Source organism: Rattus norvegicus, chromosome 1 (assembly GCF_021556685.1).
Source record: "Rattus norvegicus strain SHRSP/BbbUtx chromosome 1, alternate assembly SHRSP_T2T, whole genome shotgun sequence".
Lineage (NCBI taxonomy): Eukaryota > Metazoa > Chordata > Mammalia > Rodentia > Muridae > Rattus > Rattus norvegicus.
In genome coordinates, this window is record NC_141534.1 from 29,515,874 (window position 1) to 29,542,435 (window position 26,562).

General features: G+C 41.0%; 1 protein-coding gene and 1 long non-coding RNA gene across 3 annotated transcripts in view; one reads left to right on the forward strand and one right to left on the reverse strand.

Annotated features, from left to right (window-relative positions):
• LOC148006894 (uncharacterized) overlaps window positions 1-9,876 on the reverse strand; it is a 28,027-nt gene extending 18,151 nt beyond the window's left edge. The window contains exon 1 of the long non-coding RNA XR_015649157.1: window positions 9,696-9,876. This is a non-coding gene — a long non-coding RNA (uncharacterized LOC148006894). The remainder of the gene's footprint in view (window positions 1-9,695) is intronic.
• A 156-nt stretch (window positions 9,877-10,032) lies between these two features.
• Rspo3 (R-spondin 3) overlaps window positions 10,033-26,562 on the forward strand; it is a 92,631-nt gene continuing 76,101 nt past the window's right edge. Inside the window, exon 1 of one of the 2 annotated variants that reach the window (XM_087580330.1) lies at window positions 10,033-10,606. In XM_087580330.1, coding sequence (XP_087436456.1) covers window positions 10,510-10,606 — 97 coding nt within the window. In that variant the 5' untranslated portion in view covers window positions 10,033-10,509. 2 annotated transcript variants of the gene reach the window in all.

The window sequence follows — 26,562 nt, forward strand, 5'->3', positions numbered from 1 at the left end:
CCAGCTTTTGTTGTGTAAACCTTGCCCCCAGTTATCTCTGATTGGTTAGTAAAAATGCCTACAACTTTGGGTAGGCAAAGAAAAGGGACAAAGAGATTCCCAGGTTTGGGGTCTCAGGCAGAAAGCACAAAGAGGAGAAAGAGCAGAAGGAGGAAGGAAAATGCCATGGGGTAGTGTGAATCATGAGAGCATGGACATGAGGGCTGGCCACTTGGAGTAGGAGTGGCCCAAGAGGAACATGGCAAGTGATAACTCAGGCTTATTGACAGGGAAGTACACAAAATAGCATAGAGGGTTGATATCTGCCCAGCTCTAGCGCCTTAAGGCTTATTATAAACATAAAGATTTTTTATGTCTTTTATTTGGGAACTAAATGATCTAAGGTAGAGTAAGAAACCCCCAAATAATCTTTACCACAACAGGTGGCACTCTTGACTTAATTAGCTCCCCCTAAACCCACCTTTATTAATATTACTTGGGGATTAAGTTTCAATATACTAATGGAAAGGAACATATTCAGGCCATAGAATCATGTGCCATAGTCCATTTTCTATTTCTATACCAAGACAATTGAGCCTAAGAAGTTTATTTAAAAATATTTTAGGATGTTTGTCTTTCTCATTCCTTTCATCCCTCCATCCATTCCCAAACCAGAAACCATTACAAAAACTCATGACTGATCACAACACACAGAATGAGAGAAAATGTGGTACCCAGCTCAAACCAAACATGTCTGCAATACAATTTCTGCACCTACGGTTCAAGGATCATTGCAAAATAGAGAGTGGAAACTTGTGAGAGCCCGAGGAACTGGAAGTTTGGTGTAAGATTTCATCTCCTAGAAATGTCAAAGAAGCTATACCCATGAAGTCTCACCAACATGTCTGCCTAAACAAGACCTGAAGAAGGATAGAGAACACCAGTAGGCATAATAACGTGGAGAGGGGAAAGCCCATGGTTCTTCAAAACTGGACAAAGAATTATAGATGACTAAGGAATTCTGAGGAGTCTTTCTCAGGGAAAAGCAAATGTTATTTTAGCTCATAGTTATAAAGGCATGTGAGCATACCCCTGTCATCTTCTTAGTAGGGACCTTTGTACTGAATCAAATTGTGGCAGAAAAGCCAAAGGGAGAAGCAGGTAGGAGCAGACAGAAATCATATATGATGACAGACCAGAGGGAGATGCCAAGATTACCTCGTAAAACTCTTTCTCACAGTTGTTACATTGCATTATATAGTTATGGGACTATATTAAATACTTCATATTCTTGGGTCTCCCAAGATCCAGTTGTCTCTTAAAGGCCTCACCATCTTTAAATGTTGCTACAATGCTGCTACTAAATGTCTTATGCATGAATTTTGGATGGGAAACCACATTCAAATCACAAAACCATGTATCCTTTAAAAAGCTGAAGAAACGATATTATACAATGTTGGAATATGATCCACAAATGGAGTTGTATGTGGGGAATTTTGAGCACTTGTGAGAAAATGCCAAGAAAACCAGACAATAGTCTTGTGACCACAGCTTCTTCAAAGTTTTCTTAGCCCTCAGAGTATAAATTGTCTGATGCTCTGGATAAAGTCGGCTACTGCATGAGACTTTAGTAACCTCATTTTAGGCTCCACTATTTTAGGCCCATTACCTTTAGAGTGGTAAATAATTTAAGTACTGAATATTAATACCACAGTAGTGAACTCTCAATTAAGTCAGAATATAAAGTGGTACCGAGGAAGTAAAGCCCTAGCTTCCCTTGTTTCTTTTCCTAAACCCTTAAGGTAAATCTATTATAAGAGGAAAGTGACCTTTCCTAAATTTCAAGGTTACAGAACATAATCTGTTCAGTTCTGACATTGACTCTTAATGGGTAAAAGGGAGTCTGCCTGGCAAGAAGTCATTTACATTGAGGCTCCTTTCCACAAGGAGCTTTCTCTATGACATTTACCAATTTAGCTCTCAAGAAAAGAGGAAAAGGAGGAAATCATAAGCTAAAATTCTGTAGGGAAAGCCTTACAACTTCTCCCAAGATGAGACCACACTGAAAATTTTCCCCTCTGTGTTCCATACCACAGTTTCCTATGCTTGGGAACCTACGACCCAAAACCACAACGTTTGCATCTGTATTATTATATTCTAAGTCCTTAAGCCTAGAACTGAAACTCAATCCAGAGCAAGAACTAATCTAGATCATGGAAGAGCTCTGTTGGTGATCAGATAAAGTGTGGAGTAAACTACAATTTACTCAATGTCAAATTTTCTGATTGGTCTAAAAAACTGAAAGCACGACCTTAGGCAAAGGTTGGTGTGTCCATTAGCTCTGTAGTATATTAAAGATAGACGAAGATTCTTTCTATCTCACCCTATCAAAGTTTGGCATCTACTGATTAAGCTTGGAATTTAGGCTGGTCCTATAACTTGCTTAGGCCAAAATCAAAAATAGGATAAAAGCAACATTAAAGGACCCCCCCCACCTTGAAATTTCTCTGCTTCCAGTTCTAGAACCTGGACAGCCTTGTACTCGAAGATGAATAAATATCTAGCAAAAGAGATCTGCCCTCTTCCGTTCTCCACAGAGATGCAAGCCTATGGGAGGTCAGGGTAGCTAGTTCACACATAAGGTTGGGAGAAGCCATAAGGAGCTGGCATTTAAGCCACTTTGCATGGGTGTTGTTTGTTGTACAGCAGTGCATGGCCGACACAAGCTTCCTGGGAAGAAACGCCTTTGCTCCCTCTCTCTTCTTGCCAAATACTATGAGCAGTAATTTTTGCTGAGTGCCTCCCACCAAGTCTGGAAGAGTGACAAATGAACTAGCATCCAAAGAGCTCCAGTCAACTAAACACCATCCTTGTTCATTCTCCAGAATGGACACATCTCATAGACCAATGAGAAACCAGAATGTGCTCCTGGAAAGAAAAGATTAAGAAAGAAAGAAGGGAAGAACGGAAGGTTTAACCAGCCATTATCACTAACCAAAGTGAGGATGGAGTTACAAAGTCTGGAACTTGTGGCATGTAGAAGGCTGGAAAGTAAATGAATGAGACACAGCGGGCCAGACTTTGATAATGGGTGTACCACATCCTGTCTGGAAACACCATGTCACAGGTGACAAGAAAAGTTACCAGGAGGAATAGAAAACATGAATAGGAGGTTCCATTTCTTTGTCAATTACTCTAAAGTCTTTCAAAAACTTCTAGGAGGGATGACACCTCTTTTTTCCCCACATGAAAGGACTCTGCCCCAGCTACAGTAAAAGGGTCAAATCATTAACTTACAAAGACCCCAGCACCAGGTATCAGCTATTAACAGTCCTCCCACACAGTCAACACAACACAATGAATTGCTGGAGGAGGTGTGATGTCACCAGTGAAGTAGAGCTTCCTCCCTGGCAAGCAGGCGGCCAACCATAGCCACTTTCCTCCATAAAATAAGGCAAACGAAGCACTTTCCCTCCAGCACTGAATCAGAGCCAGTGTAAAGCAGAGGAAGGAGCCCTTCCTTATCTACAGTAGGATTCATCATCCATGTGCCAAACACTACATGACCTGAAGACACTGTCCCTCTTTCCAAGGTTTTCTTCCCATAGCATACCGATGCATAGCTCTTAGCACTTAGCACTTATCACATGGGTGGTTTAATGATTGACCTGTCTGTCCCCTTCACTGAGGGCAATTTCTATGAAAACAGCATCCTATTCTTTTCAGTTGTGTGTCTCTAGGACCTAGATGGTGTTTGCCAGATTGTTTAGTCAATATTGAAAGAAAAATAACTACTTGATCAAAGGTAGCTATGCAAATGCATAGCAGTAAAACATGAATAAAGTGAAGGATATGTATAGGTGGAGAGGCCGCTGTTCTGTCATTAAAGGTACCTGCTGCTCTAAAGACTTCCTAAAACACAAAGAGCACAGCCTCATGAATTCTGTACACTATTGAAGTTTCATCTAAACTCCAACATTGCTTTCAGTCGGAGATGCAGAAACCCTATAATATCAGCCCTTTTAATAGATTAAATTTAATAGACTACTCTGGTGTCTGTCTTAGTCAGAGTTTCTATTCCTATACAAATATCATGACCAAAAAGCAAGGTGTGGAGGAAAGGGTTTATTCAGCTTACACTTCCAAATCACTGTTCATCACCAAAGGAAGTCAGAACAGGAACTCACACAGGGCAGGAACATGGAGGCAGGAGCTGATACAGAGGCCATGGAGGGGTGTTTGTTACTGGATTGCTTCCCCTGTCTTTGTCAGCTTGCTTTCCTATAGAACCCTGAACTGACAGCCCAGGGATGGCACCGCCCACAGTGGTCTGTGTCCTCCCCCTTGACCACTAACTGAGAAAATGCCTTTCTGCTGGATCTCATGGAGGCATTTCCTCAAGGGAAGCTCCTTTCTCTGTAATAACTCCAGTTTGTGTCAAGTTGACACACAAAACCAGCCAGTACAAAGTCTAAAATGGAATTACTCATAGAAGATACCCAACAACACTTCGTGAGCTGCCTACCCCTTGTCATAAGGTACTTGCACTCACTGGTGGAAGAGATACTATGAGCCTATCAACAGTCAGCATCAGAAAGTGGGGGGCAGTGGGGCAATAAGAAAGTCTTTGTGAGGGTTGGGGATTTGGCTCAGTGGTAGAGGGCTTGCCTAGCAAGCACAAGACCATGGGTTCGGTCCCCAGCTCCGGAAAAAAAAAAAAAAAGAAAGAAAGTCTTTGTGAAAATATGCCTCAAAACCAATGTCAGCTTTCACTTTTGCTGTGGCTGTTTCCTGGCTGCTTTGCTCTTTTACTTCCTGTTTGTCTCCTCTTGTACCATTGCCTAGGTTTAACTTTGAACATGAACTTTGCTTTGCTATTGCCATTGTGATTCTGGTAATTGACACTGACTGAACCCATGACATCATCGCTCTGATATCTGTTGCCTGCTCATTTTGTTACCTTATAAGATTTCCCTCCCATCCTGCTCTAATCCTGAAACTCGGTATGTAGCCAAGGCAGGCCTCAACTTCATAGAATTCCTGCAGCTTCTGCGTCCACAATGCTGGTGTTAATGGATATGCCACCATGCCCAGCTAATAAGCGTATGTTCCTCTGGAGAAGTGGGATGAGATAGGAAGAATGCTAGTGCTGTTAGTCAGTCTAGTTTCCAGTCCCAGCTTTGACAACTTCCTGTCACTTAGGGACTTGGGGGGAGATCTTCGGATAATGTTACTGTCAGATCAAAAGTTAAATATCATAGGAAAGGCAAAAGGAATCAGTGAGAAATGTTGATTCACCTAGAGATTAGGAAAAGTTGGAAACTGTTTCTACTATTAGGCTCAAAAAGTAGGAAGATGCTATAACACTCTGCTATTGAAGCCTGATTGAGAATGACCTGGAGCCATGGAAAAGGCACTGCTCCTCAAAGCTGTGCTCATCACCAATGGAGTACACTTATTTCCAGAACAAAGCTAAAGCAAGAATAGAGCAGAAACAACCTTTGCTCCTATGCACTGATTTAAGAGTTCTGGTGATGTAATTCAAAATTGTCAACTTCCTGTGGTCAAAGATGGCACCAAAATCAGATATAAAAGATAGTGTTAATATTGATAAGCTTGGCCATATGTGACTGATTTTCTGGTCCCAGATGTCTCATCCTGGAAGCAATGTGCTCTGAGATCTGTTTGGGATGGTATATGCCAGTATAGCATTTTCTCATCAACAACCCCTCTCCTATAGGCTTCGATATGCCATAATGCCTTCAGGTCTTTGATAGTCACTCCTCAACCTAATGGTGCCAATACAGTCACTCAAGCTACACTGTGAACTTGGGAAGAGTCTCCAGGAACAAAGGAAACATGGATATACAGCCCTGTAAAAAGAGAGGCACAAATGGGAAAAATTAAAGCTTTTTTTTTTTGTCTTTTCTCTGAAAAACTAAAGTGACATGAATTTTTTAAGCCCCTACTCCCTAGAGTCCAGCTTTACCAACCCCTTCCCCAGGTAGGGTTCACAAATCAAACTGAACCAGACCAGTGTCTCCATGAGATGTAACAGTCCCCATCTCTGCTTTCTATAGGAGTATGCCCAGAATTAGGAGGTTAAGATGTACACTTGCTTGGGATGCGAAAGTCTGCAGATAGAGAGGCTTATCAAACTAGTCCTGGGTTTATCTTTGCTAGATCAGAGTCCTTTAGGATTCCTGTAAGGGGCTGGGCATTTCCAGCCGAGTGACGCATTCAAAAGCAGATTTCTAAATCTGGACCTATTCAGTTAAACCCAAGCCTGTAAGTGCAAAGTGTGATGTCACACTGCTAGAAATAGCTTCAGCATTTGGAATTACAAGCCCGTCTCTCTCTCTCTCTCCCTTTCTTGAAGGTGGTGTTATTATAGTCAGTACAAGCAGAGTCTTTGGACGCTACTATCTGTCTGGAATAGTGGTTGACTCCATCTACTAATTTCAATGGCTTTTAAATAATCTATCTGCTCCGTAATTCCAAGGTGGTTTCTGACTACATTAGTAACACAGACTTTGCCAGCAGCTCCCTGTTTGATTTATTCACTCGAATGCATCCAGATCTGAGCAACTGGAGAGCAGAGCATTTTCTGAATCTGCATATGAGCTCTATGGCATAGTGGCTGACGTCAGTTCCAACTTTGTCAAACATCTCTCATCATTAGAAGCCGAACCCCATTCCGAAGTCTTAGGTTTGCTCTCTCTTTTTCTGGAGCAAGCTTCCTTCCACAAATTCGCTGTATGGTTTCAACACCATGACAATCATGTTTGTTCCTTAAAGTGCTCCTGCTGCAGTGGATAAAAATAACTTCTTACTGTTGCCTTTGACTGGTTGGGGGAGGCAGTAGGGAAAGATGAGAAATTGCAGTCACATTCTGGGTATGTTTATCTCTCCATGTTTATCCAAACCCACACTATTCTCTTGTCCTGAGTCTCCAACTCTTAATCCCGGTTTGATGTGATAAATGTTAAAATCATAAGAAAATTTCCAACTTTGTGCTGCACCCATGGCTTCTAAGTTGCTTTAGTAGGGAGCTCAGTGAGGCACTGTCAGCTTCTAGGAGCATTATTTTCTTTGCTGAACTGAAAAACTAGGGACTTTATTGCACAAAATAGTCTGTGGCATGCCTTCCGTAAGCTTCTGGAACAGCCGAGGGAATGTAAGACTCAGCCAGGCAAGTAAACACACATTTAATACTAAGGTAACATAGACCAAAAAAGAAAAAAAAATGAGTTATTCTAAAGCAGGGTGTCAAGAAAGAAAGAATGCTCTCTCGATTTATTTAATGTTTTCCTTATGTTTCCTCTGAATGGCGCTTGTTCCTTGACAAGCTTTTCCTGCCCGCTGCATCTAACACTTCTTTCTGGGACAGCTCAAGAACCTTAGCTGATCACTGGCTTTGTTTATTTACTTACCCTGCCATTCCCGTTCTCATCCTAAAGAACATATGTCTGCAGAGCACAGGCGAGAAGAGAAGTGGGTGTCTGTCTTCTTGCTTATTTCCCTGAACTTTTCCACCAAATTGCATTTTTATATGCCTTTTGCAATCTCATCCCATCCGGCTCAAGTATCCTGGATTAGAAAGCCTGTCTCTGGAGTCCTTTTCAAAGGGAGCCTCCCATAGCTTTCAAACCCTACACACTTTATGGTGCAGATATTCTAGATCTGGGGTATTAAGCAAGAAGGAACAAAAAGCTGATGGGGACAGGCAAAAAGAAATACAGTGGCTTCTTTACTAGATAGTCATTATTGGAATTGAGGGTGTCTGCATCTTCTCTAGTTCAGAGTGATAAATTGTCATTTATCAGTAAACATTATTCAACAGATAGAGAGTGGGTGCTCTCTCCCTCCAACCCTCTGTCTCTTTGTCTCTCTCCCAGTCTTTCTCTGTCTCTCTGTCTCTGTCTCTCTGCCTTTCTGTCTCTCTCTCTGTCTCTTTGTCTCTGTCTCTGTGTCTCTCTCTGTCTCTCTGTGTCTGTCTCTGTCTCTCTCTGACTCTCTCGTTCTGTGTGTGTGTGTGTATGTGAGTGTGTCTCTCTGTAAATGTGTGTATGTATTGTGTATGTGTATGTGTGTGTGTCTGTGTGTGTGTGTGTCTCTGTGTGTCTGTCTCTGTGTATGTATGTGTATGTATGTGTGTGTCTCTCTCTGCATGTATGTGTGTGTCTCTGTGTATGTGTGTGCCTATGTGTGTGTGTCTCTATAGTGTATGTGTATGTGTCTGTCTGTCTTTCTCTATGTGTGTATGTGTGCATATGTGTGTATGTATACCTGTGTATGTGTGTGCACATATGTATGTATGTCTGTGTGCGCTCGTGTGCACATGTTCCTCATGCAGCTCCTACTACTTGTGGGATGTTCAGAAAAGTTTTATCCCAGAAAATGGAGTTGTGTGATATATTCTTAAAAGCAAGCACAAATCATACTCTAAACAGGGTCACTGCCTTTTTCTTACACCATACTTAGAGCATATTGTGCCTGTTTTCAAACTTCCAGTACAAGTAGGAAAAACATTTAGTAATGACTTAGCAACAAAGGCCAGCCTCCCAAGTTCTGTGTTGCAAAGCTTTGCAAAGAGTACCTGTTTGAAGTTTCCTGACTTTTGTATCCAGGCCATTCCATCTCAACCCCAATCTTGGGGTATATAACAGACTCCAGAGACCTGTAACCTGGAGTGCTTTTAAAGATTACAAAATGAGACAGGCAGGGCCTGTGACCCTTGCTTCCCCTCTAATTCATGAACACATAAATCGAAGGCACTCCTGCAAATCTCACTTCTTTTCTAAGTAGCTTCCTTGTAATCCAAAGTTTCATAAGGCATTTTCACTGCAAAAGAACCCTTTAGAATACTGATCAGTACCCTTAGGACAGGTTTACATTAAAAATGCTTTGAGACACGTGACCTTAAACAAAATACTTATAACTATATGGGTGGGGAAGAGGGGTGGGGAAGAGGTAGGATGCCCAACAGTGGACATCATCTTAGGGCCTGGTGGTGGTTTGGCCTGAGAACCTGGATTTTTTTTTCTTGCTACTGCCAAGAGCCCTCTACCTCCCCTCCACTTGCTCTGGAAACAGAAGCAAGAAATAAACATTTTTGCATTACCCTCAAGTGGGGACAATCTTTCCATATAGTATTCCCAGTCCCCCAGATGAGAGATCAGAATGTACAGCAGATTCTTCTCTCTTCTCGAGAACTTAAGAAGACAAGAGAGAGAGAGAACCTAATAGGCAAGCAGACTACTTGGGGAAGTGCCTGAGGGAGGAGGGATCTTCCAGAGCAAGGCTGGGCTTGGGAAAAAGCCATAATGCAACTGCATTTCCATCCAGATTACCCAGAGAGCTCATACCTCTGAGTCCTCCCCTTAAAATCAGGTAAAGCATCTTCAAGTTGAAGGGTAAACCCCGCCTAACACCCCTGAGACCACACAACCACAGCTACTTTCCCTGGAAAAGGGGGGGTGGGGTGGGGGAGGGATAAAGCAACAGAGAGACACGGAGAAAGGCTAAGACTTGAGAAGGCATCTGTAGCCAGAAATCCCAGGAAACTAGGAATATGAGAGACAAGGGGCAGATTGTCCATGAGCAGTTGCGGGAGTGAGGCAGGGTCTCTAAAGAGCAGAAGGACACGGCTAAGGACAACAGAGGCATTGGGTCTGGGGTATTTGGTACAGCTGGGTCAGAAGCCTCAAGCATACCAAACCCCAGTGCGCCACCTCGCCGGATTCAAACTGTCCCATCGAGGGCCTATTCTCCTGCAGTCTTTGCTGTGTCCAGAGATGCTCCGCCGCAGACCCGGGACCCCTTAGGCGCCTCTTCCCGTCCCTCTGCCAAATCGCAACGCCTGTACTTTTCCAGCTCCCTCTTTCCCTCTTGAAATTGAAAGTTATTGAGGTCGCTCGGGGTTGTTGCTCCTCCCCGCCCCCGAGCTCCCCCCGCCCCCCGCAGTCATCCCCTCTCCCCTCCCTCCCCCTCCTCCCGTATGGGGTGCTCCCAGCCCTGCCCAACACTGGAGCAGCTCCTGCTCGGAACGCCAGAAACAGCTCGGATCTCTCCAGCGCCCCTTGGCCATGGTCGTGGTACCCACTGTGTCCGCTCCCCAGCGCTCCCGGGGTCCCTGCCACTGCCGCAGCCGCCACAGCCTCTAAGCCCCAGGGGCCACTGCTCGCCTGGATCCCGCCCGTGGCCGCCGCCGCTGTGCAACCGAGGCTAACCTGCGGCCAGCCAGGAGGCTCCTGCAACCTTCGCTCGTGGCGATGACAGCCACCCCAGAGCAGCCGGCTGTGTTCAGACAATTTGAGAATGCAATTGTTGGTTTCCCTGTCCACCCGTCCCGCTTCGCTTGCCATCACAGCATGCCTGTTGGATCTCAGTGAAGAAGTCCGGCTGCTCTGGTTTTCCAGCTCTCCATATAGACTCGCCTAACACCTACATACAGATTTTTAAGAACATTAAATATAACTAACAGTGAAAGAAAAAGGAGAAAGAGAAGGGTAACATTACTGGGTTACTATGCACTTGCGACTGATTTCTTGGTTTTTTATCATTTTGAACTTTATGGAATACATCGGCAGCCAAAACGCCACCCGAGGAAGGCGGCAGCGAAGAAGTAAGTGCGGGGCTTTCTTTTCTTTTCTTTTCTTTTCTTTTCTTTTCTTTTCTCTTTTTTCTTTCTTTTTTTGGGGGGGAAGGGGGTAGTTGTTTATTTTCGTAGTTGTTTTGGTTTTGGTTTGTGTTGTGCCTTTGCTCCCTTCCACCACATTCACCTGTCAGGTTGTTTTGCCTGCCAGGAGTCACCCGCCAGAGGAAACAGTCTTTCCGACCTACACCCTATGCCTCCCATAGGAGATAGCAGTTCAGGCACCGGCTCTCCTACCCCAGCATACAACAAGCCAGTGCCGAACTCCGCGCACCCGGGGCTAGTCTGGCTCCCGCCCCCTTGTAATTCAAGATCTGGAAATCTTCGTTTCTTTCTTAGATTCACTCTAGGGATTTGTGCTTTTCCTTTGAGGCTCCGACGGAGGCCTAAAGCCCCGGGCGGCTGGGTCACCCTGCCTTCGGGTTGCTTGATTCTGGCGCAACGCGACATAGGATCACCCCTAGTTCCCGCCTGGCTCAGGGGAACCTTGGCTGAGCCCCCCAAGCTGCTTTATGGTAGTCAAGTCAAGCATCCTGGGGCGGGCCCGAGGGACAGCGAGCAAGCGCCGGGTGCTGCCGCTTCCCACCACGCGCACAGTAGAGTGGCACTGAGGCGCCAGCGCTTCCAGGACTGTCTGAGGAGTTGCCCCATGTCCCATGCTCCACGGTCGGAAGGCAGCCGGACTCTAGAGGCTCAGAACTTCAGTCACTTTCATGCCTTGCCTGTCACCACGTGAATGCTCTGGCCACCTCAGACTCTCTCAAGCGGGTCCCCCTGAGACAGACGCATACTGAGAGTGGGGTTCCCCCCTTGAGCTCATCTCCCTTCTGCTCTTCAGTCATGGGAGCGTCTTATGTCCCGGCTGTGTGAAACTGTGCCTTTGCTGGAATTAAACGGTTCCCTCAGGGCAGCCTCCACCTAAGTTGGTCTGAGGCAGGCCGGCATCTTTCAGAGATCCTAACACAGATGCGAGGGTGATTTCTCTATTTGTTCCCGGGTGGCCCGGCACCGCTGTTGTCAGTGTCTGCAAAGGGAGTACTTTTCGCAGAGCTATGGGCGATCCTGGCTCTACAGAGGGCTCTAGGGCCCCAGGGGTAGCTACTAAGGGAAACTAACAGAAAACACCCAGTAAAGCTTTTGCTTTGGTAGCTTGGACCTGGGCGGCTGGTCAGCCCACGACCTTGTCTGGTCCCCAGATGAGATCTCTTTCCAAAGTGTCCAACCCGCAAAACCGGTCAGGAATGCTGGCAGCTCTCAGGACACACAGCACTTGTGTGGGGTGGAAATTTAGCAATCTCCTCTCACCACTGTTTGTCTCTGTCCTGGTCCTGGACGTGAGGGTCCCCTGAAAGCTCCCTTTGTACCGCTAGTCTAAGCCAGACAAAGTTTGATTCACCTGAAAATTGCCTTTAAAAATCGTGGCTGGGCGAGAACGCCAGAGGCTTAGAGTTGGCCCCATTGCCTTTAAGGATCGCGTCTCAGCGCAGGAGGGCCTAAACTAAACATGTCAGGGCATCCGATTTATTATTCTTGGCCTCTGAGTGGTTTGTATTCTTTGCAACCCTCCCACCCACTCTATCGCTCAGGCCCTGCTGCTGAGGCATACTGAAGTGGCAGCCTGAGGGCCCAGAGGTCCGCATAGCCACTCTCTCAGGCAAGCTAGGTCCGCTGGGCACCGAGTTTCGGAGGTCAATGGGGAAAACAAAGCCAGGAGGAACATAGCTGTTTGCCCGCATCGCTCATGCCAGTGTACTTATCCCAGACCACTCCATCCTGTCCCCACCTTCGACCCTCGACCTCGGAGTCACACACTTGCCGGGATGAGGCAGGGTCTGTGTCTCAGTGTCACTGGTACCTGAGTTTCTGGGAGTTGGGAGGCTCTGTTTCTGAAGGAAATAAAAGAAAGCAAAGATAGTTTGCTGTGTATTAGTTTCCATTTCCACACTCCTAAAGACGAGAGCGGGGGAAACTCAGGGTGCGCACATCTGGGTTGGAACTAGGGCGATGATGTGTGAAGTCTAAAAGAGACTGCTTTTCTCTCTTCCTGTATCATCTCAAAACCAAGTCAGAGGCGCCCTCTGGTTGTGTTGCGGGGTTAAGAGAGAAAAATAAGTGGAATCGAGCTGAAATTCCAGTGATTCTATGGGAGAGGGTCTGGAAAAGAGGTCCCTCCCGCAGCTCTCCTAGTGCGGCTGCTCTTAAAGTCTGCTTTTGCGGCTTGGTTGCTTCTGCAATCCTGGGAGAGGGGCGACCCCTTGCGTCCTCCGTGCAGACAGAAAAAAGATTTGGCAGGCGCAGCTCTTTGCACTAAGACCAGAAGGTAGATCCTTGTTAAATGTCCAGAAACTGGAAATTAACGCAGCCGGTTTATAAAATCACCTGGACCGCGATTTTTAAAATATCTGAATAAAAACCTCCTTTATAGGACTTGGGATTATTTTATAATGAATAAGGCAGTAGTCAAATTATTTTAAAACTGGCCAGACATTCCTTTTTTTCCACTATAAGGCAACTTAGGAGAGCAATTAAGCGTATCGCTTTTGCCCGGTAGTAAATAGTTTCATTTTCTTAAACGTTTAGAAATATTACTAATGAGAGAGGCAGAAAATTAAGGGTAAAAATAAAAGATTTCTGAAGTCTTTTTGTTTTTTAAAGTGGTCTCTTAAGTGTCTTAGTACCTAAGGTTCTTGCTAGCAAAGATTATAATTTATATTGTTAAACATGTTCAGGTATATAGAGTTATGCGAATATTCTTATTTTTCTCTACAATAATCAATATTCTATTGATCTCCACATACCAATGATTCTAATTATTAGAAGCTACCATTTTCTCTAGAAGAATATGCAATGCTTTCCAACAGAAGTCTCACACCTATATAAATGTCTGTATAATTATGGTGCGTAACCAACAAAATTGTACTGATTTTGATTGATATACGGCGGCTAGAGATGACAAAATAAGTTATTCAGGATAAAATGTAAAGCCCCTACTCAAAGAAGTCATCATTCAGAAGATTTTTGCCAGCAATCTCTAGCTGTGGGCACTGGACAGTGAGTTACAAAACCTACCTTCCATCTTTGATCTCATTTCCAGCTCAGCCTTTGAAGTGCGGTAAAGTCCACCCTTGACTTTTGTGTTAGTAGCATTTAAACATCATCTTTATCATAATCCTTTCCCTATGCATCCCCTTTTCACCTGGATTATTTATGTGGGGGTAGAAACTGTCACTTGAAGTGTAGAAGCTGGTACTGCAGAATCTCCCTTCTGGACAGAAGGGGTCTAAGAAACAGGACCCTACTAGCTGGCCAGACAGCCAGTCAATGGAACTTTTCTCCTTACATAAACCTCCCTGCCCTTTATATATTTATACTATGTGCTGACCTGCTATAGAGAAGCTATCAGGTCAGGCTAGTGAAATAATTAACTTGATGATCTCAAGACTATGATTTTCCAGATATGTTTAGAGACTGGGCTGTTTTGCTTAACTAGGAATCTTTATAAGTGTTGTTGCTATAATGCTGACTAATGTCAAATAATTAATTACACACCAAATAGGACTAGAGTGTTTTTCTCTCGTATCTCATTATTTGATTATCCAGAAGCCTCAGTAGGATGATACTGCCCCAGAGGCCATAGCCTCTCTGCAAGAGGATATCAGGTACAATGCTCTTTAATTGTGGGCAACTATTAATTTCATCTTAGTTTTTCAGATTTAGAAGTTCATTATATGCCCCATAATGAAAATACAGCTACTACAATCTACAGAGAAAGAGGAAAAGAATCAAGAGTACAACAAAAATATTTATTCTGATAATATACTTATTGGAATTGATTATTCCTTATGTTGACATAGTATAAGGTTCTGATGTGCTCTTGGTGGTTTTATTGCTGATCTTGGTTAGCAAGTTAACAGATAAAATAAAAACACTATGAAGTTGAAATATTAATTTAATGTTTTATTTGGAGATTGGGAACAAAGTCGTTTTACCTTTCTTACCTGCATTTGTCACCTGTATGCTTCGGTTTTGAGAAAAATAGTTCGAGACAGATATGACCAAGATCTGCTGGAGAACATGCACTCTGTAGCATATCACATGATATGAATGCAAATCAAAGATAAATGCAATTTCCTAGGAAATAGTGGCAACACAAAAAGAAAAACGAAGTGCATTTCCCTTTCTAGCTCTAAAGCATCAGCAATTTGTTTCCCAAAATTCTTTGTTGTTATTCCATTTTACTTTCTGCTCCAGCAGAAAGATTTTACTGAGTGGCTTAAAAATTAGTGACTTGAAATATTGTCATCTTAACTCAACTCATTCTAAGAATTGGTAGAAGAATAAGTGAAAAGAATTTCTCACAGTCATTTCAACATTCCTTTGAGCCTGCAACAGGGACGTATTTCAAATTGTACATAGATGGGCCATTTCTCCAAGGAAAGGGTTCCCTGGCTTTTAATGTTCTACAAATTAGGTCTCCAGAAAGCAATGAACTGAAATTACAACATGCAATAAAATTTGATTTTAAGTTGTTACAGTAAAACCCTTGCTACATTACTTCAAAACCACTTTCATAGACATTTGATCCTTTCAGATTATTTGAATCTGTGTAGGTATCTCCAAATTGCTACTAAATGTCTAAAAATATTTTTAGTTAAATATCTAATCCTTTAAATATGTGTAGTGTTTTTCATCCTTCATAGCAAAGCATTTCAGAACCTTACATAAATATTTAATACCAAAACATTTCTCTGAAATTACGTAAACTTTCAAAAATACTATTACACAGACTCTAATTTTCTATTTTTTCCTCTTTATCATTCTTTAAACACTCAAGTTGGTATTTCCCTGATCTCTTCCTCTTCCTCACTATTGACTCATATACCTATTCCTACTCACCACAAAGGTCATTCCAAATTCACAGTGAATTCACGAAATGCCAGCACAGTGCATATTGTGTTTCATGAAATGTAAGAATCAACCTTCGTTGCCATTAGAAAACTATCATTAAGTTTTGAGAATATAGCAAGAGTTAGTCATGATAGTGTATAGCAATTTTATTTGACTTGATAATGTCAAAGCTTTCCTCTTATAAGATATTGTTCAGTAGTGTTATTTACAAAACAATAATTTGAAATATATGGATTCATAAGATAAGTAGATTTTTGTCTTGCTTTTGATTTTGTTGGAAAACATAGATGGCTTTCTTTGTTATGTTTTTAAACACTTACAATGAGTAGATCACCTTAAAAATTACCATCTATTGAGCCCTCTAGTAGATTTGCAGAGCTTTGCAATTAAGCCTTAATAAAAATACATGAATATAAATATGAATATGAGGGAAATGCTGGAGATGTTTTGTTTGTTTACTGTACCCAATCATACGTTTTATTTCAGAAGCATTACTAGCATTCTGATTAAACTGTTCATAAATCAATACTAAAAACAATGGAATTATATATAGCCCATTATTCAAAGGTTAGAGTTTGTCAAGAACACTATAGTTTGTAAAGAATGACTGGGTGTCCCAATGGTAAGAACTCCCATTTTTCCAGCTGAAAATTTTTAACAACGTGACACTTAAATAAAAATCATCACTTACGCGAGGAGTGCTCATTTACAAAGCATCCAGTTGTGGTGCCTCTTACTCGCTAAGACCATCTCCGCCTTAACTATGAGGTCAGCAAGAGATGTTGCCACCAATTGTTTACACTAAAATTTGGAAATTCTTTAAAAGAAATTTAGTGGTACCAAAACCTTCCCACTCAATTATATAGATGAATAGTTGTAACCTTATGTTTTATGCAAAATATAGCCTACCTGTTCAAAGCACTGTCTTATATGGTGTTACAAATGGCATTTTATGATTGATAAAGTGCAAATTTCATGTTTGTGATAGAGACTGAACCCTGAAAGGGAGAATCACCAGTGAGCATTAGGAAGAGTGGAGTGAGAGCTAAAGACTTTGATTTACAATCCAGCATAGTCACAAGTGTTTAGATGACCTAAGCAAGTCCCTTTACCTAAAAAATGCTAGACAGTATTTTCCATGACAAAAATAAGAGGGTTAATTATTTTTTAAGTCATTAGATCTATATCATTCAATAGTCTTAACAACTATTAATCTTTTTGTGTGGAAAAAAAGTCATGAGCAGAGAGATAAATATTCCTTCTAAATGTACTCATCTTAACTGAGTTTATCAGGTAAGGGATATGAAAGCAAACAAATTCATTCCTTTGTAATAGGTAAATTTATCCCAAAAGACCTATTACAGAGATTGACTGCGTGACTTTGTAAAGTGGAGAATGGGTTACATTGTGACATTCTGTATCTTTCTCATATTGCAGCGTCTGAAAACCACAGCCAAGGCTTAAATCAGCAAAGTCAGGCAGGCTCATCTTGTCCCAAGCCTTAGTATCCTTGGAGCTGGCTCAGAGTGGCAAGCAGAGGAATGTTCTGTTTCCCTGTCCTGACAAGTGCTTAGAGATGGCCTGTGAGATAAGGAAAAGTAACTTTGTTGATTTACTTCTAAAGACAAAAGGCCTACATTATGACATGGGATGATGGGGCCAGATAATGCAGTAGATGACTCCATTTGATGAAATAAAGAGTGCTGGGCCCTTAATTTGGTAGGAAGAAGCAAGACCATATTTGGTATCAATTTAGAAGCCTAAGGATTCAGATGTCTGTCAATAGGAAAATGACACAAAGACAGACAAGAATGAGACAAGTAGGTTTGGTAAGAAACTGACTTTGCTTTTGAACTATCTTTACTGGGGAGCTAAGAGGACACTTAGGACTTGAGCTCTAATTTCAGAATGTATCAAGGGTTGAAGTCAAGGACAGCAGTGTCACTCATAAAAAAAGATGGCTGGGCACATGAGATTAAAAACATGGGTGCCTTCCTTTACTTATCAAAAGCGTTTGTTTCGCTGGCCTCAAGACTGCTTCCTGCAGTGTCAATGAGCTTACATTAAATCTCATTCTAAATGCTCTAATGTATTATTTCCAACTGCGCTTTCTCGTTTATAGTACTTTCTGTTATGTAAGAGAATGGTGGCTGCTGTCATGAATGATAGTTCCAAACTGTCAAATCCTGCAGCTGAAGATAAGGAAGGCTTGGAACCTTTAATACCTATTAACGTGCTGCTTTGCCACAGATCATAAGGAGACTTGAAAGATTTTATAGTAATGGAAGATATATTCGTATAAGGTACTGACTGGCTTGTGACCTACTGGACCTAGCATCCCACAGTAGCATTACCACTTTCAGTCGATTTCTCAATGAGCATGTGCTCCTTTCAGGATGGGATAAAATCTGAAGGCGTCTAGTTACTCATCTCCACTGAGCAGCATCCCCAGTGCATTATTTGACCAGCTATCGTAACAGTCAGGTTTGTGGTTTCTCACTGGCTCCTTCTATTAATTCTGAGGCTTCATAGGTAAAGGAGTATATTTTCCCAGTGTTTTAATGACTTGGCAGAAGTATGAGTTGGATTTAGCCTACCTTTGAACTAAAATTAATGTGTAGTAATGTAGGCTACATAATCACTCCCCAAAATTGTTTCTAGAAATATGCTCATGAGCATAGTTGTAACTACATCTGGGTAGAAAGTGCATTCCTGAAAGTGACTGGTGAAACAGCCCTCTTACTACACATAACACAATCTATTACCACACGATGTACAGTATGAGAATCCATCTCCCTGGCATGTATTCAATCAAGTAAGAAAAGGATGACTGCTTCTCATTACTACAAAGGAACCTTACAACCGGAGAGCATAATCACCTTGACAAAGGCTGCCATGCACACAGAGCAAGTGTCCTTTCAGCAGGGAAGTGGTAAAATAATATGTCCAAGTATGTTATATGCCTCATAACCAAGTACAGCTTCACAAGAGTCAAGGCTGCAGTCTATATATTTTCTATAGTACACAATTGCATTTGTCTATTACAGTGCATATTCTGGTAACAATAAATAAATTCCTTACATATCTTCTCACCTCTCAGTGGAAACCCGTTCCTTGAATATGTTCACAAAAATGGCCTCATTTAGCTGTCACACCCACTCTAAATGGAGTGTAGAGCTTCGTTTTATCCATTGCTTATCAATTATTATTTACTCTGTTACTCTGAATTATTATTTACTCAGTTCCTAGTCTACAGTTCAGCTTTAACTTCAAAGCCAGGACTTCAGAGAGTCGCCCTCTTTCCACTCTAGAGGCACTGGCCACACAAGGCATTGTTTTCAATCCCACTTTAGACTTTCGTCATCTCCCACTCAGTACTTCCCTTTGTCCTCTTCCTCCTAACCTTCCCCATAGACAGTTTCTAAACAAAGTCGCTGAACTTTATTTTTATCACAAGCAGTAAAATTGCACCATTTATTTGATGTACTCTAAAATCCTTCTCCTCAAGTATGTCTTTACATGTCCAAGACAAGATTTACTTAGTCATGGAGAGGTGGGCAAAGCTGTAATTCTGGAATTAAATGTCAAAAGCCTTGTAGATAATTTACAGTCACAATTGGCATTTCCCTGGCTAGTTTCTTTTGTTATTCAGAAAGCTATCTTTATGATGTTTCATAAAATCTGTTGTTTATATTACTTTAACCATGAACATTAGTAATTACCTCCACCCTGAATTTTTGCTTTATGGGCTTTGATACAAGAATCCTGATGCTGGGTTCATACTAGAATCACCTGGAGATCTTTAGAAATAAAAACAAGACAAAATGATGTCATCTCTGGAGATACGCCCCAGATAATCTTATTTTTAAACCTAGTCCGGTGACTCCAAAACACAGCTGAGAGTGACATATTGTCGGACCCTTAATTCAAGAATAGCCTTTACAGCTCGGCAACTGTTGAAAACTATGACAGCTTTATGAGGGTTTGACAGACAAAATCAACCTGTGGGGAGCATGATAGAGGCTAAGGTATGTACCACCTGAACAGCAGAGAGCATCCCTGTGCACGGTGTTATTTCTCAATAGGGAATTGATAAACTCAAGACACTGAGTGTGGAAAGCAGGGCTATCTGAGAGAGAATCAATCACTTCATTCTAAAAAAGAGCAAAGTGCCTGCAGGAAGGCCTGATAGTGACCTTACCAGATGCTGTCTCCCTGCAACAATGCCTTTGGGAGAAGATGATTGCACTGCTGTGGTAGGGGAGACAGTGAACAGAGCAACTGTGGAGGCAAAGCAGGGTAGAAGCCACACTCAAACTTTTCTCTGAAGCTACTTAATAATAAACAACTGCTGGCTTTTTGGTTTTATTGTTTGGGTTCGGTTTGGTTTGATTTGGTTTGATTTTTATGTCTTACCCCTCCTTGATGTCAGGAAAATCTTAATGCGGAGGCAACTGCCTAACAGGAGGTACACATTCCTTTCTTTTATGGTCTCTGACTAGCTTGGATGGACTACTGGTGATCACTAACACTGCTATAAATAGCATGGGTTACACTCTATCCAATGGATGAAGTTTTATGGAAGATCATTAATTCGCAGATGCCTTTATTTTACTCATCTTCTGCTCTTCTCTAAGCTGTTGTCTTCGTTAAGTCTTGTTTATTATTCTTTTCTAGTCCATGCAGAAATTTTGAACCTTGCCATAAATTAGGGAAAGCTCCATGTAAAAACGAGGTGGAAGTCTGGGCTTCCTGTCAGATTTCATTGTGCTTGTTAAAGGGGGCTCTTTGGGAAATTTTGGGTTGCAATGAGTCACTAGGCCAAATCCCAATAACCACAATTGCCAGAAGTAATTAGACTGAAGAAAGCCAGGCTTCTTGGAGGAGGGTCATCATAACATGCTTGAGACATTGCTGCACGGTCAGACCTAGTTACTTGTCCCTAAGGATTGGGAGCAATCCTAAGCTTCAGAAAGCAGGAAACCCACAGAAAACAATACTTTTCCACCAACTTTCTTCTCAATAGGTTATTCACCCTAAGCACACACAAAATGAAAATTTGTCACTAGCACTGCTGGCGGCACTGTGTGTCACAGTCCCCATGAACCACCTGTATGTCTGCTGAGAGTCAAAACCCACACAGAGAACTGCTGTAACCATCTCAAGTCTGCACCTCCCTTCCTACAATGATTAAAAAGAGCCCCAGGAATTAAGTTTTTGTGAAAGAATTATCTGTGGGAAGAAGAAAGGAAAGAGTTAAAAAGAGAAATCCTCATAAGCGTTCTTACGTCAATTTAGACATAATATTAGTGAAAGGACAATTATCGATAAGAAAAAGGTAACCCATTACTGCAGGACGGGAGTGCTGAGATCTGCACTTAGAAGCAAGGGCTAAGGGCAGATCTAGGATTCCTTGTACCAAAAAAAAAACCCTGTTGGAAACCTAGTATCCAAGCCAGTAAATACACATGATCAAGAAAGAAGTGAGGCTGTCTTTCAAAAGTTTCAGTATAAGAAACAACAAGATTGTTAAATCTTTCCATTCAAGAAGCACAGATGGATCTGTGCTCAATAATTCAGAGGAAAGTTGCCTTTGAAACCACTGCCATTGCCTGGAAAACTCAAGTAGCTATCGCCTGATATGATGGAACTTTAATTGAACAAAACCTCAAAGCTTCCAGAACTCATTGTCCTTAAATTTTCAAATTCCTTCCTAATTTAAAATGACGTTTCTGTGTATCCCTTTACTACTTTGATCTCAGGCTACTACTAGATCTTTGTTTAAACATACGGAAGCAAATGATAACTTTTTAAATACACAGTCGAATTAATTTGTTGATCAGATTTATTTTTTAATTTTATTTTTTCAACTGGCAATCTCCAGGTATCTTGGCAGATGCATTCTGTCGTTGTATATAATACATACATGTCCTCATACTGAGGTACAGTGAACCGCTTGTCATTGTGTCCAATATAGGAGAACCATAGCCTTTGGTTTGCATTGGACAGTAATCTGGGAATAGAAACATACAGTCTTGCTTCCCCAGTTGAGCTACAAAGGTGTTTTTTAATGATTCCCACTACCCCAGCCATCTTCAGCATGCAGAGACAGACACACTGAGAACCATTTGTCAATGACTTGGATATTCTTTTCGTGATCTAAAGGAAATGTCTCTAATTCTGAAGATCCTTATGAAATAGTTCTTAGCCAAATAACTTGATTTATAGCTTACTGGGGGAGAAGTGATCCAGCTCAAGAGAAGCATGTTGCTTTTATGCTGGTATTTATCTCCGTGGACGGTAGTCCTCTCCCAGCATATAAAGCCTGCATACTGATTCCACGTAGCAACTGCCATTAGAAGCACTGCTCAGAATAAGTTTGAAAGTTTGATGTTTCAACATATTTCTACACGTTTCTTTCTTCATGGGCAATTTATTGAGTCTCCAAAACCTATGTGTTTTCCCTTCTTTAAACCTGGAACCAATGGTCATTATTACAAGAGCAATAAACTAAAGTGGTTCTTCAAATGTCTTACTTGACTTGCTTTTTATAACTGAAGTACCTTCTATTAATATAAACTCTTCATATTCTATCAGGAAGCTCCCTAAAATTCAGAGTTGCTTAAAATTATATGACCAGAAATCCCCTTTCTCCCCCTCTACTAGCCCTCTCCTTCTGGAAGTTTGCCAGAGGTTTCTCACCATTCATCCTGACAACTGTTCTGTTGTAAATATTTAAAGAAATCCTTTCCATTAGAGATTAAACAAAGTATAAGTAATTGCCCTGCAATGATAGATCTTTATTAATGTTTGCAATAGCAGATCTTATTTCATCTGATGCATAGATGCTGACACCATCAGGAAGGACCAAAGGAAAAGGAGCCAAGACAGGAATTACAGTGTATTGTATGTAATCTGAACTGCAAAATGCTGGTTTTCCTTCCAAGGCTTGCACTTAAATAATGCACTTAGTGTAGAGAAAAATGAATTCATTAAAAGTTCAAAATACCAAAAATAAGTTACGAATGATTAAAATGACCAAAAAGATAGGGGAATTACAAATCTGTTTATTACTGAAACAGCCCCTTTGCAATTTCCCACGTGCTCATCAGACTTAAGCAACATGTGTGCGATCTGCTCTCACATAAGCTCTCATTTCTCTGTTATTGCTCAGGAGTTAGCCTTAAAGGAGATAAGGGCTGAGCTCTCCTGATTATAGACAGTATCTCTGTTAAAATACTGTCGCCCTCAGCTTTGAGGAGCAAGCTTCCTGTCCACACATATTTTCTTGTAATGAGTACACACTGGTTTCCCTCAGCATCAGGGGAATTGGTTGGAGTCCAGACTTCAGGTGCTCAGGTCTCTTACGAAATCAATACAATATAAACTCATACACATCCCCCAGCATGTTTAAATTATCTCTTAGTTACTCATATTACTTAGTACTTACAACTAGTTGCTATGCTGTATTTTTAGAGGAAAAATAACAAAGAAAAAGGGTAGGTAAGTTTAATACAGACACAAGCTTTTGAAAATTATTTTAAGGTCTCACTTGGCCATGTAGCGTCATGGGTGCAGAGAGATAAGCAGGCTAAGCATGACACAGCTAAGCAATTTAACCCTTTAAAGAATGTCACAGGCTGACCTTCAGATTATCAGTGATCTTATTTTGTGGGCTGGAAAATAAGCACACGCCTTAGAAAATATGTTTATCCTTCCTCTGACAATGATACTAAAATATAAAAATCTGTCTGTCTGAACAGAGCTTAATGGTTGACAATTCACAACCTAAGAGTTCTTGTTGGGTCTCTGTTTTTTTCTTTATAAATTAGATTTTAAGGACATTTGCATTAATATTATTTCTTATGAAAAAATTACAGAAATCAGATGTGTAGGTGCACACCTGTGATTGCAGAGCTCAGGAAACGACAGAAGGTATTGTTCTGTGAGTTCAAGATCAGCCTAACAACTGTCCCAACATCTACACTGAGTTTTTTTCTTCCTATGGTTCTGATGTCAAATGTATAGTATTTACTAAACTGGTTCAGATTTGAATCCTGGTTATGTAGCACGATTTGACAAAGAAAATGATAAATAGGCTCTATGGGATACAAATGGAAACCTCCTAAACTCCATTGTAAGAGACCTCAAAACCTGTGTTTTCTTGAGTTTTGACAATAGTGAGAGACGACTCAGAGGAAGAAGGCAAAGACATTTGATTTATAATTGGTAGCCAAAGTTTCACAACTCATTTAGACTCTGATTAGGCTGTAGCCACTATTAAATGGGTCTACTACTTCTTCATTTGCCTGAGAGTAGGCTACTGGCCTTAAGTCCTTTCAAGAGTGACAGCAAAGAGATCTTTTTCTCTTTGGAAGGATGAACATGCTCTAAGCATACAAATTTATCTATCAAAGCTTCATAGAAATGGAGTTAGGGCTTAAATCTAAAAGTATAAGTTTTTCTTCATATGTCTGAAGACTTTTTAAGACTATATTTTAAGAAGATAAGCCAAAACCAATCTTCTGGGCTTCTGGGGAAAAGTACAGGGCAAAAATAAAACTCTAGTTAAAGTAGCATACATTTCATTGAATAGCTATTTATTTAACATTTATCATGCTCTAGAGCTACGAAAGTGACTCAGACACACCAGAAAACTTTTCCTGTTGTATTCTGAACTTGTTAAAATATTGAGTTAAGCCACAATTGTGTGTGTGTGTGTGTGTGTGTGTGTGTGTGTGTGTGTGTGTGTAAAAGCAGAATGCTTACATCCCAATTCTAAGTGGTGGCATACTCATTTTTAGGTCTGTTTGAATAGAAATGTTATTATATTGGAAATGAGTGAGTCTAACTCATATCCAGATATTTATCTGGAGAGCAGCATTGTGGATATGAAGCACAAAGATGGGAGGAAGCAAAGCCTAAAACACTGGAATTTATTGGGCCTTTCAGCATTTTCTTGTCTTTAAATTTATGGCCAATGAATAGGCGTCGTCACTTAGTGTGACCTTTGTGACAATCACAGGAAGTATGCTATGCGTACTGTAAACGTAGTTGGCATTGTTAGGTAAAGCTCGTAATGAAGTGGCATAGTTTGGCTGAGCAAATTTCCATTTTGGGTGCACTGATTGATTTCAATAGCTGAACTTTCACACCCCTTCATTAACTGGAATTACTTTTTACCAAACAAACTGAAATATTTAATGTTTAAAAATCTTGCATTTTTGTTCAGCAATCCAAGGCATTTCTCGAACCTTTTATGGTCACCAACCAACCCTTGACCACAACATGGAATCTACAACCAAATTTACTTAAAACTCTAGCTTCGCAAATGCACATCAACACACTATTTGGATGTTTACTGTAAATCTGTTGGTGATTTTTCTAACACCAGTTTATAGCTTTAAAGAGTTTCCTTCCTAAAATATAAAGACATGAAACCAATTTGTTTGAGATCTTTTCTTATTGTAGTTTATAGTTAACTCATGGAGGATTATAGTAAAGAAACTTTTCACCTGTGTTATTTTGTGTTACTCCATGCAACAAATATATGAAACATAGACAACTGATAAGTAAAATCGAAGGAGCACATGAAAAGGATACAGACATTGAAGAGGCAAATTTTAACCTAACAGCCTTCACTGTGACACTCTGCTTCTCATAAAGCCTATTAAAGAGGATACTCCGGGGCAGGGGAGGTTAAAAAAGGACATCCTTCAGCAGTGGAGATGCGAATACCATTTTTACTTCATTAGACAAAAGTCAGTCTGAGACAAGGAATAAACCTGGATAATTGGCAGGGTTGTTGCTGGGAAGTAAAAAAACATTAAATGGTTTTATAGTAGAAGATCAATGAGATCAGAGCTGGGATTTCGAAACGGTTATTCTGGTTGCTAGTTGGCATCAGTAATATTGGTGAGAAAGCAAAGTTATAAGCTCTCTGCCTTACAGACAGACAATGTGGAGAAAAGTCTGACTGGAAATAGGGTTCAATAAGGCTCCACGATTTCTGACTTTAGGAACTACATGGTGGTGATTGTTGCTACAAACTTTGCAACTTTGTTTAATTTGTAGCCCTTTTCAAGAGAACTGCCTGTTCTTACACTGAAGATTTACTTCACATGTTCTCCATTTTCTTACTGAAGGGCATGCTCCCAAGGTCACAGTAGGCTACTTCCCTGTTCTATCATCTAGGACAAAGCACCATGTTAGAAAGCAAACTATTCTTACGAATTATCAAACTTCTCATCAAGTAGCCTGCCATCAAGGATGTTCTTATTCTATTCTTGGGGATGGAGGGCCTTGTAACTGTTTCTAGGCTGGTAGAGTATCAGGGCGATTGTCAGCAGCAGCTTATTTCACTGTGGTTTGCATGATATATACGTGTGTGTGTGTGTGTGTGTGTGTGTGTGTGTGTGTGTGTGTGTGTGTGTGTGTGTGTCATTACCTGAGTTGCTCAATATACTTTTAAAATAGGCGGCAGGTTTAGCCACAGTCATCTAACAAGATCCAGATATATCATTTCTACAGTATTTTAGTACAAACACAGTAAGCAGCAAAAAATATAGCATGAAGGGAGGAAATTTACTATTTCCCCCCAGTGCAAGTATGTAAGTTTTCCTACACTGCATAAATCCCCAAATATTTCCACTGAAATATCTAATATTTTCATAATTTCTTTGGGTTTGGCTTCAACAGCATGTAGGCTAAGGGAAATCTTTGTTACTTGTGAAATTTTTACTGCTTGAAAAGAAATTTACTGGCAGATCATTAAGGGCCCGTTCAATCAAATTCCCATCATGGGAAAAAAGAACTATTTAGGCAAGACCATCATGTTAAAGGAGAAAGAAGAAATTGAGGCTCTATATAGGAAAAGTTTTAATAAATATTTCCATAAAATAATTATGTATATAATTCATATGAATAATTAATAAATATATGAACATTTATCCAATTAGGCATTTATGCTTCTATAAGTTAGGAGTTAACAAGTTATGCAGATCTTAGTGGTCTCATTT